We start from the raw sequence: 12,477 nt of genomic DNA on the forward strand, positions 1-12,477 counted from the left end.
ATTTTTACATCCGGTCACAGTTGTTGGCTCACGCTGTCATTGACTCAGAGTGGGAACCGTAGCTCTGTGACCACCGGTAATAATCTTATTGCTGAGCAGAGGCAGTGATTGCCACGCTGTCGTGCAGAAGACAGGGTAGCAAACAATGGATCTTCAGGTCCCCCATTCATGTGGGGAATGGGGTCTGGGTTCAGCTTTTTTTTTTTTTTTTTTATGTTAACTGTTTGGCTGGCTAAACATTCAGAGTTTCACCCATCACTATTCTCAAGTCCTCAGACAGTTCTCTTGTCCTCTTTCTGTTCTCCGTGCTTCGTGTATCAGACACACAATACAAAGATTGAGTAAACTTTCCCCTTTTTAAATGGTTTTAGGTGTGGTTTTCATATTGCCCACACCTGTTATTTGCCCTAGGTAAGTTTGAACAAGCATCAAATGTTTGAAAGAAAGTTTTTTGCCCATCAATTGTGTCAGGGCCATTTTGGGGGTTTTGTGTGAAAACAATGTACAATTTGCCTTTATTTTCTCTGATTTCTTTGAGTTGTTCCAATACACACAAAGGAAATAAACAGGTGTATAAAAAATACACGTGTTATTGAAATACTTTTCTATGAGAAATACTTAAATTTTCTGGTACAATTTCAAGGGTGCCAAAACTTTCGGCCATTACTGTACAATATAATATTGATAACAACATAATTAATAACATTATAACAATGTACGTTTATAATAAATTGGACGATGAAAGCCCAGGCCTTACCTTGAGTCGTCTAACCATTTCCTCTTTTGAAATTTTGTCGGAGATCTCTTTGACCCCTGGTGGATACGTGATTTTCCCATCGTTGCCCTTCGTTTTCGAATGAGCCATGGTGGCACAGGGTGTTGAGGTCCTGGGGAGAAAATAATTTAAAAAATAAATAAATAAATTACAAGTTTAGTCAAAGTGAACATACACCATAGTCACATTCATCAAAACTCGGTTTCTCACATTATATTCAACACACTCCCTTCTCTTAAGTCAACACAGATCACTACTATAATAATTCAGGCATGTGACATGTCAGAATACTATTGGAAGCGATGATTTCAGATTTTATTTCCTTCATCACAAAGTCTCCGCAGTTTCCATACACGTGTATAGTATTTGGTACCATTGCATTTAAATAATCTAACTTGGGTTACTGATATCTTGGGTTTGTAGGCCTCCTTTCCTGCACACTTTTTCAACATTTAGATTGTGAGCCTCATCGGGGACAACGATGATGTTTGTAAAGCGCTGCGGAATATGTTGGCACTATAAAAATAGAGAGATTATTATAATAAATGTTTAATGGGACTCAAGTCAGGGCTTTGTGACGGCTGCTCCATTACCTTCCGGGGATAGGCTAATCAACATGTGATCGGTGTGGGTGTGAAACCAGCCACCTGGAACAGACCTCGTCTATCAAAACCACAGTGGTCACCGCTGGGTACTACACTTTCACCCCCTAGTTATTTGAATATGGGATGTTCTGCAATACTCGACCACCACAGAAACGATGGAGCTGCTGTTTAATGGCAGAATTCAAGAACTTCTGGCTGTTGCAAGTAACAGATGATCGCGAAAGAGGCCGGGTGTCGCACCCCACCAATCGCATATTGACAGCCTATCCTAATAATTGGATATCAATAAAAAATAATAAAAAAAGAAAAAAAAAGAAAAGTAGTGGTCAATCGTTTTTTAACACTTTGGAAATATGTTTGGTGCCATAGTCCATTTGGAAAACCGATTTAGGGCGAAACATTTAAGGCTATGGGCTGTCAATGGTTGCCTTTAGTTAAAGAGTACCTGTTTCAGATAACTTTTCACATTAAGCTGTCGTATGTGCCCACATGAGAAACAACCACCATATGCGGTTATTAATGGCTGTTTGAGGAACGTTCTGTCACGCTGAATGCACTTGGGCAAGTCATCAAGATCCTCTATTGGCATCTCCCCACATGGGCACCTAAATATCTAATATATAAAGCTGAATGTGTGTGTGTGTATGTGTGTGTGTGTGACCCCGAGAGCGTCATAGGCTATGTTGTGAGGTGAAATTTTAACTCCGCGCTTTCCAATTCACCAAACAATTTTGCCCCTATCTACATAATGGGGAAAAAGTGAAAGGAAAAGTGTTGGAGGCAAATTGACAGCTGCCAGATGTGAACAAGGGGGACTTAAAGAATGAGAGCGATGGCGCCAAAGAGTATATACCGTACAGTTGCTAAGGTGGGGCCCCGACATGGGATACTCACCACACACGGGGATATGAACACGCACACAAAATGCGCCACACACTATCACGTGATTGAACACATATACCACCCTCAGCACACATTTCACCACACATACACCAACCTCGCCACATAAAAGTCCAAACACAAAAGTCACCGCTCAAAACTCGCCACATGCAAAACTAGGCTCACGCAAAACTCGCCACACGTGCAAAACTCACCTCATGGAAAACTCGCCACACGCAAAACTTGCACCCGCGGAAAAATTGCCACATGCACAAAAGTTGCAACACATGCAAAAGTTGCCTCACACAAAACTTGCACATACTCAAAAGGCACCACACATAAAACTCGCCACGCGCAAAACTTGCCATGCGCAAAACTTGCTACATACAACTTACTACACTAACCTGTCACATGCAACTCGACACACAAAAAGTTGCTACACGCATGTCGCCACACAAAACTCATCTCACAAAACTCGCTACATGCATGTCGCCACACGCAACTCAACACACACAACTTGACACACGAAACTCGCCCTAGAGCACACACAAGTCTGGTATTATCCTTCAAAAATAAAAATCTGATTAATAAGCAGACAAACTACAAGAGCAACAAATGTACCATATAGGAAATACGCCACCTGTCAGTCACATGACCTGTCTATTATGTGTATGTGTGAGCTAATATATACTGCCAAGGGGAGGGCTTCCTGTTGGCTGGGGATTTATCAGGCTGCCAATTTAGCTTACAAATACTGAGGTAAAAATACTGACCAAATAACGTGTGAACGAGGTCTAATAAAGGAGGAGATGACATACAGATATATACCATGTACAGGGGAGATAACACACAGGTATATACTATATACAGGAGAGATGACATACAGGTATATACTATATATAGGAGGAGATGACATACAGGTATATACTATATACAGGGGAGATGACATACAGGTATATACTATATACAGGAGATGACATATAGGTGTATACTATATATAAGGGAGATGACAAACATGTATATACTGAAGTGAAAATGAGAGGTGTGAGGTGAAAATGAAAAGGTGTGAGTGCAAAATGAGAGGAGTGAGGGAAAATAGTGGAGTGATCGGAAAATGACAGATGTGAGGTCAAAATGACAAGTGTTAGGGGGGAATGAGAGGAGTGAGGGGGAAAATAAGAGGAGTGAGGGGGAAAATAAGAGGAGTGAGGGGGAAAATAAGAGGTGTGAGGGAGAAAATGAGAGATGTGAGAGGGAAAATGAACGATGTGATGGGGAAATGAGAGGCGTGATGGGAAAATAAGAGAAGTGAGGTGCTATAACTAACCACAGATATTTACTATGCCCAGGCAACGCCGGGCTCTTCAGCTAGTTGTATATAAAGCAGCAACTGGGGGCAGAACACCAAGGAGAAAAGGCAAAAAGCAATGGTTTATTAACACATAGTGGCGACGTTTCGGTTCTAACGTGTGAACCTTTCACAAGGCTTGCCTTAAAAGCACAGTTTTAAACGTTTTCAGGGAGGTTGAGCGGCTCTTCAGCTGACATACATGCCAAAATTTACATAAATCCTATGGTTTCAGGTGGCACAAATCTACGTATTACAGAGCAATCATTAGAATAGAACTCTATTCACACCACGTCTGGGCATTACATCCACTAGAAAACAATATCTGTTGGGCTGCATGAAAAACATTTCCTTGAAAGTGTACATTACCATACATTTCAATGCAGTAAACCACGAAGAAAAAATGAAAAAAAATGTATGTATGTGTAATGTACTTTGCATCACAACATAAAAATATAGTTAAATCAAAATGTTGTATTAATAAATACTAGATATCAATCCGAATGAATAGTTGCATAGGAGCCACAAAGGTAACTGGCCATCCATGTAATGCAATAGCTAATATCCATCAGTACGAGCTGCTCCTCTCATTCTGCCTCAACGAGGGGTGCACACAGGGAACTCGCCCCCGTGATGCCCATGTGCACTCATAATACACAGAGCAGTGGCTCAGTGGTTAGCACTGATGATCTTACAGTGCTGGGGTCTCCAGTTTCCTCCCCCATTCCAAAGATATACTGATAACACTGTTAGTACTATTAAAAGATCAATCAAATTTCTGATTGCTGCTTGTAGCGAAAAGACAGTGGCGCTCTGTAGTAGGGGACATCCATCCAAATAATAATGCCATAGCACTAAGACATACAGTGTTCATTTTATTGATAAGTTAGCACGTGGAATTAGAAAGGACAGATGTTTTGATCTGTTCCAGTCATTGATCACGGCCTATGTCCTGTGCTTCATAGCAGAATCAGGATCTGACTGACAGCGTTCAAGGTCTGAGAGACCGAAACGTTGGCTTACCGATAAAACTTTTGTAGTATATTCAAGGCAGAGAGGTGTGGTATTTTGAACTACAGCCCATACTACAATTCATCTAGAAATGTGGCTATACCAGTTTTACTGCATAATTGCGTTTAGAAGAAATGGAGGTAAACGTAGTGTGGGTCCTATTCTAGCAGGCTTTATCAGAGTGGCATACTGCTCGGTCTGGGAAGTAGTCTTCTTCAAACTGGTGCCCTACGAGCAGGATCAAGGCCACAGGTTGGCCGAAACGTTTTTTGCCTATCGCTCCACCACAGCACTTTTCCAATAAATCTTTTTCACTTGAAAGAAACATTCTCTATAGTACGAGTGCAGTGATTGTATGACTTCATGATTGATGTAACCTCTGGCTCCGTTCACTGGCACCGTCACGTTCACAACAGTCGAGTGCTAGCCCTCTACGCTCCCTATAAGGCTCTGTGCACATGTTCAGGATTACTCGCAGAAATTTCCTGAGCAAAACAGGACATTTTCTGCCAGAAATCCGCATGCGTTTTTTGCGCGTTTTTGTTGCGGAATTTTCCGGAGGTTCCCAATGCAATAATATAGTGGGAAATTTGCAAAAAAAAATCCGCAAAATTAATGAACATTCTGCGTTTTTTACCGCTATGTGTTTTTTCGCGGAAAAAAAACGCATCATGTGCACAAAAATTGCAGAATGCATTCTAATTGATGGGATGCATAATGTATGCTTTTTTTCGCGTTTTTATAGCATTTCTATAGCGAAAAAACGCGGGGGGAAAACGCCAAAAATCTGCAACGTGTGCAGTGCACACAGCCTAAGAGGTGCTATTAGTCTAGTCAAAGAAATGATTGCATTTTAAAGGTAATCTGGCAGTAGTATTTTGCTATGTAATCTGAAATCAGTACGGGCTGAGACCCTGATTCAAGCAATGTATCACTTGCTGGTCTGTTTGCTGTTGTAGTGATACAATCATATTTTTTCTGCTGCAGATCTAGCAGTGCTCCAAATACTGAGCTCTGCATAACCTGCACACATCACTGATTGGCAGCTTTCTGCGCACACTATGCATAGGCAGAAAGCTGCTATTCAGTGAGGGGAGCAGGTTTACACAGAGCATTTAACTAGATGACACAACACCCCTAGTCTGGCAGTGATAATCTCTAGCTGATAAAACATTGATTCTATTGAAACAAACAACACACAGCCTGAGGCCATGTGCACACGTTCAGTATTTTTCGCGTTTTTTCGCTATAAAAACGTGATAAAAACGCGAAAAAACGCTTACATATGCCTCCTATTATTTACAGTGTATTCCGCATTTCTAGTGCAAATGTTGAATTTTTTTCCGCGAAAAAAATCGCATTGCGGGAAAAAAAGCAACATGTTCATTAAATTTGCGGAATTGCGGGGATTCCGCACACCTAGGAATGCATTGATCTGCTTACTTTCCGCATGGGGCTGTGCACACCATGCGGGAAGTAAGCAGATTATGTGCGGTTGGTACCCAGGGTGGAGGAGAGGAGACTCTCCTCCACGGACTGGGCACCATATAAAAAAAAGAATTAAAATAAAATATAGTCATATACTCACCCTCTGATGGCCCCGGAGTCTTCCCACCTCTCATCGGTGCACGCTGCCACTTCCATTCCTATAGATGCTCTGTGTGAAGGACCTGCGATGACGTCGCCGTCTTGTGATTGGTCGCGTGACCGCTCACGTGACCGAGACGTCATCGAAGGTCCTGCACACACACACACCATCTATAGCAGCGGTTCTCAACCTGGGGGTCGAACGACCAAACCACAGGGGTCGCCACCTCTCTCACCTCCCCATCCACCTTCCCAGTGGCGTAGGAAGGGGGGTGCGGGGGGGGCGGGCCGCTCCGGGCGGCACACTGCGGGGGGCGGGTCGGCCGGCGCTGCAGAAGGAGGAGACAAAAAAAACCGTGGGCCCTTTAAGTCTTCGGGCGCCCGCCCCCTTCCCCCGGTGCCAGCGCTAATACTCACCTCTCCTGGTTCCTGCGGCTGCGCGGTAGCTGCAGCCAGCGTCTTCAGCGCCCTCTGACTCTGCGATGTCTCAGGGCAGAGGGTGCGATGACGTCATCACTGCGCGCTCTGCCTCTCTGTCCTGAGCGTTGCAGAGCCGGAGAGACGCTGACTGCACCGGACCTGCACTGGGAACGGGAGAGGTGAGGATTTTACTTTTTTTTTTTTTTCTTTATGTCTGTCTGGGGGCAATGCTGGAGACCCTGGGGCAGATTTCTGGACAGACTGGGGCAGATTTCTGGACACACTGGGCAATGCTGGACACTGGGGCAGATTTCTGGACACACTGGGCAATGCTGGACACTGGGGCAGATTTCTGGACAGACTGGGGCAGATTTCTGGACAGACTGGGGCAGATTTCTGGACACACTGGGCAATGCTGGACACTGGGGCAGATTTCTGGACACTGGGGCAATGCTGGACACTGGGGCAGATTGCTGGACACGCTGGGGCAATGCTGGACACAGGGGCAGATTGCTGGACACACTGGCGGCAATGCTGGACACACTGGGGCAATGCTGGACACACTGGGGCAATGCTGGACACACTGGGGCAATGCTGGACACACTGGGGCAGATTGCTGGGCACACTGGGGGCAGAGTGCTGGACACACTGGGCAATGCTGGAGACCCTGGGGCAGATTTCTGGACAGACTGGGGCAGATTTCTGGACAGACTGGGGCAGATTTCTGGACAGACTGGGGCAGATTTCTGGACACACTGGGCAATGCTGGACACTGGGGCAGATTTCTGGACAGACTGGGGCAGATTTCTGGACACACTGGGCAATGCTGGACACTGGGGCAGATTTCTGGACAGACTGGGGCAGATTTCTGGACAGACGGGCAGATTTCTGGACACACTGGGCAATGCTGGACACTGGGGCAGATTTCTGGACACTGGGGCAATGCTGGACACTGGGGCAGATTGCTGGACACACTGGCGGCAATGCTGGACACACTGGGGCAATGCTGGACACACTGGGGCAATGCTGGACACTGGGGCAATGCTGGAGACCCTGGGGCAGATTGCTGGGCACACTGGGGGCAGAGTGCTGGACACACTGGGCAATGCTGGAGACCCTGGGGCAGATTGCTCGGCACACTGGGGGCAGAGTGCTGGACACACTGGGCAATGCTGGAGACCCTGGGGCAGATTTCTGGACACACTGGGCAATGCTGGAGACCCTGGGACATATTTCTGGACACTGGGGCAATGCTGGACACTGGGGCAGATTTCTGGACACACTGGGCAATGCTGGACACTGGGGCAGATTTCTGGACACTGGGGCAATGCTGGACACTGGGCAATTTGCTGGACACACTGGGGCAATGCTGGACACTGGGGCAGATTGCTGGACACACTGGCGGCAATGCTGGACACACTGGGACAATGCTGGACACACTGGGGCAATGCTGGACACACTGGGGCAATGCTGGAGACCCTGGGGCAGATTTCTGGACACACTGGGGCAATGCTGGACATACTGGGGCAGATTGCTGGACACACTGGGGGTAATATGCTGGACACACTGGGGCAGATTGCTGGACAACCTGGGGGTAATATGCTGGACACACTGGGGCAGATTGCTGGACACACTGGGGCAGATTGCTGGACACACTGGGGGCAGGACTTGAGGCATGGGCAGAATGTAGATACGGGGCATGATTGGAGACACGGGGCAGAATGAAAGACATGGAGCAGGATGGATACGATGGAGACTGATGGGGCAGGATGGGGAGATCATATGGGGTAGAATGGATACTCATGAGGGCAGGATGCGAGAACATATGGCTGGAGCCAGGAATGAGATAAACGGGGCCAGGGTGGGGAATATTATTACCATAGGGGCTAATTAAGGGATATTATTACTGCAGTGATGTATTTATTTTATTTTTTGAGTATACTGTTTTAAATGGGGGGCGGTCCTGTTACTGTGCAGAGTGACACTATATCGCCTTTTTTTCTTCGTGGTGTAATGTAGAAGTTGTTAAAAATTAAGTAATGTGTTCTACAAGCAGAGCTCGAGATAACTGTGTTATTTCCTGCAGAAACGAGTCCTGGCTAGAAGAAATGATGGCGGTCTGTGCTGGATGAAAGATGAAGGACTTCACCTAGAGACGTCACTGGTGAGTCAGTGTTACCTATACACTGAAACTATACACTGTATACTATATAGAGGTCCTGTGTATAATGTCACCAGTGATCTCTGTATTACCTCTCTACACAGACACTGCATACTAAGTACAGATCTCCTGTGTATAATGGCCTTTATGGTGATAGTATTGTGTTTTTTTTTTATTACTGATCAGTATTGTAGTATTCAGTCACTATGTGGTGATAATATGTGGTCTGGAAATGGTGTTGTGGTATTTGTCCCTTGTATGTGCTATTTGGTCACCAAGTGGTGGTAATATGTGATCTGGTCATGGTGAGGCGGTATTTGTCCCTTGTATATAGTATTATTTGGTCCCTATGTGGTCTGGTCATGGTGTGGTGGTGTTTCTTCCTGTGTGATATTATTGGTCTTGGTATAGTGGTGCCGCAGCCTCCTCGAGTATATACGGTAATTGTTTTTGTGATTATTTATTATGTTTGATTTGTAGCAATGAGAATACAATACATAATGCATATCAGATATTTACATTCCGAATCATAACTAATAAAATTACAGTTTTAAAGTAGCCACCAAAATTATTTTTTGGGTTGGGGGTCACCGCAACATGAGGAACTGTATTGCGGGGTCACGGCATTAGAAAGGTTGAGAACCACTTATCTATAGGAACGGACGCCGCTGAGGAGATCGGCTGTTTGCAGGTGAGTATAACCATTTTTTTTTTATTTTTAAACATTCTATCTTTTACTATAGATGCTGCTTAGGCAGCATCAATAGTAAAAAGTTGGTCACACTTGTCAAACACTGTGTTTGACAAGTGTGACCAACCTGTCAGTCAGTTTTCCAAGCGATGCTACAGATCGCTTGGAAAACTTTAGCATTCTGCAAGCTAATTTCGCTTGCAAAATGCTAAAAAAAAAAAAAAAAGTGAAAAAACGCAAAAAAAAAAAAATAATGCGGATTTCTTGCAGAAAATTTCTGGTTTTCTTCAGGAAATTTCTGCAAGAAATCCTGACGTGTGCACATACCCTAATAAGCGACACATCCCTGGAGTCAGGATCTCTGCCTCTACATCATGGTGCTTTAAGATAACATAGAAGGTTTTTGCTAACAGATTCCTTTACAGAGTAACTACACTTGTATTGCTGTTTCAAATTCAGTAGGTACTTGATAAGGCTGCAGGATCTGGGTTTTGAGACCCCCATTCATCACACTCTAAGGCTATGTGCGCACGTCAGGATTTCTTGCAGAAATTCCTGAACAAAACCGCATGCGTTTTTCTCGCGGTTTTTTTCCGGAGCTTCCCAATGCATTAAATAGTGGCAAAAACACAAAAAATCCGCACAATTAATGAACATGCTGCGTTTTTTACTGCGATGCATTTTTTTCGGGAGGGGGGGGGGGGAACGCATCATGTGCACAAAAACTGCAGAGTGCATTCAAAATGATGGGATGCTTAAGTATGCGTTTTTTAAGCGTTTTTTCCATGGAAAACAGCCGATAAAAAACGCAAAAAATCCTGAACGTGTGCACATAGCCTAAAGCCACAAGAAGTGTGTAGCTCAGTAGTCAAGTGTGCACACAGCCCAGAGTGCAGTCTCCGTAGAACACATAGGCAATCCAAGTGTCTACTACATGTGAAATATTAATAAGAAAATGTATTGCTCTGAAATTTCAGCAATTAACGAATGCTTCTAAAAACAAGCAACTTTGCAAATTTAACTCTTAGCTAAAAAAAAGTCTTCACTGCTGTACATAAACGTGGCAAAAACGCTCACTTTTGCCACAGCATTTTTTTCTGCCAAGATATGCAGAAACCTTGCAGAAATGTATGCAATCAAATACTCAACGTGGCACATAGACTAAGGGTATGTGCAAGTTGCAGATTCCATCAAGGATTTTTCCACGCAGAATTCGCAGGTAAAACTGCCGCAAAAATGCATTTAAAAAATGCAGTGTGCACAAAGCCTTAAAATTTATAGCTTTTTACTTTCTTGTAGGCAAAAAAAAAAAAAAGATACAGACTTTAATCAATTTTTGGGAAGTCAGTGAATACCATGAGAGTGACGCAAGTACTTTGGGGTTTTGAGTAGTTTTCTTATAAGAGAATTACGGGAAGATAGTAATGATTGATCAAGATCGCAGTCTTGGCCAACCTCTATAAGGCTAAATGCTGCTCATGAATTAGAGGTGTAAATACTAGAAAGCAGTGCCACAATGTCCATAGTAACCAAGATGGCGACGGTCACATTGATAATTATGCTTCCTTATCTCCTCGATACTTATGTATGTGGTGGCAGTGCTGTCTAGTGTTCACATCACACGTAGTCACTGTGACCGCAGTTCATCATTGCCGTTTCTTCACTTTTCTGGAGTAACACAACCTGCTCTTTTTAGTGACTTGCATTTGCACCACTTTTTAAGCTGTATTTCTTTTTTTATAATCTTTTTTCTTCTTTAAATTCTCCCTCATACCTTTGCCAGATGTTTTAGACAGATTCACAAAATGTTACTTTGACCAAATGACGTATCTAACTCCAGTCCTGGAGGAAGCTAAGTTTGTGGCTTATTAAAGGATATGAGAGATTGGGTGCTAAAAAGATGCAAAAACTAGTATAAAAAATAAAATTTAATTAAAAAAAAAAAAACAGCATTTTTGATTTTGCACCAAATTCAGCGTGAGCCATTTGGAAGAATTTGGCGCAAAAAAGTCAGTGAATCCCGGAAGACAATGAGAAGAAAGAAAACTTACAGAAATAGCAAATGATGAATGAGGCCTTAAGTGACAGAACGCAACAGTCACTGTCCCAGGATCCCTCCCAATTAAAGGGAACCTGTCACCCCGAAAATCCGGGGTGAGGGAAGCCCACCAGCATCAGGGGCTTATCTACAGCATTCTGTAATGCTGTAGATAAGCCCCCGATGTAACCTGAAAAGGGAGAAAAAGACGTTATATTATACTCACCCAGGGGCGGTCCCGCTGTGGTCCGGTCGGATGGGCGTCTCCTATCTTCTTTCCATGACGTCCTCTTCTGATCTTCAGCCACGGCTCCGGCGCAGGCGTACTTTGCTCTGCCCTCTTGAGGGCAGAGGATAGTACTGCAGTGCGCAGGCGCCGGAAAGGTCAGAGGCCCGGCGCCTGCGCACTGCAGTACTTCGTCTGCCCTCAACAGGGCAGAGCAAAGTACGCCTGCGCCGGAGCCGTGGCTGAAGATCAGAAGAGGACGTCATGGAAAGAAGATAGGAGGCGCCGCAGCGGACCGGAGACGCCCATCCGACCTGACCAGCAGCGGTACCGCCCCTGGGTGAGTATAATATAACGTCTTTTTCTCCCTTTTCAGGTTACATCGGGGGCTTATCTACAGCATTACAGAATGCTGTAGATAAGCCCCTGATGCTGGTGGGCTTACCTCACCCGCGATTTTCGGGGTGACAGGTTCCCTTTAACAACATAAGTGGGTGGTAACGTGACTGCAAGTATGGGGTTTGAATACTTGTGGACACGTGCCATCCACTAATGTCGAAATAAAGGAGTCCTGACAGTATGGACATTGCTCAGTACCAACAGCGTGGAATCTGAAGAGTCACTGAGGACATTTTTCTTGAGCCCAAAAATCCCCATTAAGGGCATTGCAAAGAATTTGACCAGAAAGGAGCTTCCCCTTTAGGTGACATACAAGACCAGACTTGCACATTCCCAA

General features: G+C 44.6%; 1 protein-coding gene across 1 annotated transcript in view; it reads right to left on the reverse strand.

Annotated features, from left to right (window-relative positions):
• PDS5B (PDS5 cohesin associated factor B) overlaps positions 1 to 12,477 on the reverse strand; it is a 225,703-nt gene that overhangs the window by 162,566 nt on the left and 50,660 nt on the right. Inside the window, exon 2 of the mRNA XM_069758991.1 lies at positions 758 to 887. Coding sequence (XP_069615092.1) covers positions 758 to 865 — 108 coding nt within the window. The 5' untranslated portion in view covers positions 866 to 887. The remainder of the gene's footprint in view (positions 1 to 757; positions 888 to 12,477) is intronic.

Source organism: Ranitomeya imitator, chromosome 3, assembly GCF_032444005.1.
Source record: "Ranitomeya imitator isolate aRanImi1 chromosome 3, aRanImi1.pri, whole genome shotgun sequence".
Lineage (NCBI taxonomy): Eukaryota > Metazoa > Chordata > Amphibia > Anura > Dendrobatidae > Ranitomeya > Ranitomeya imitator.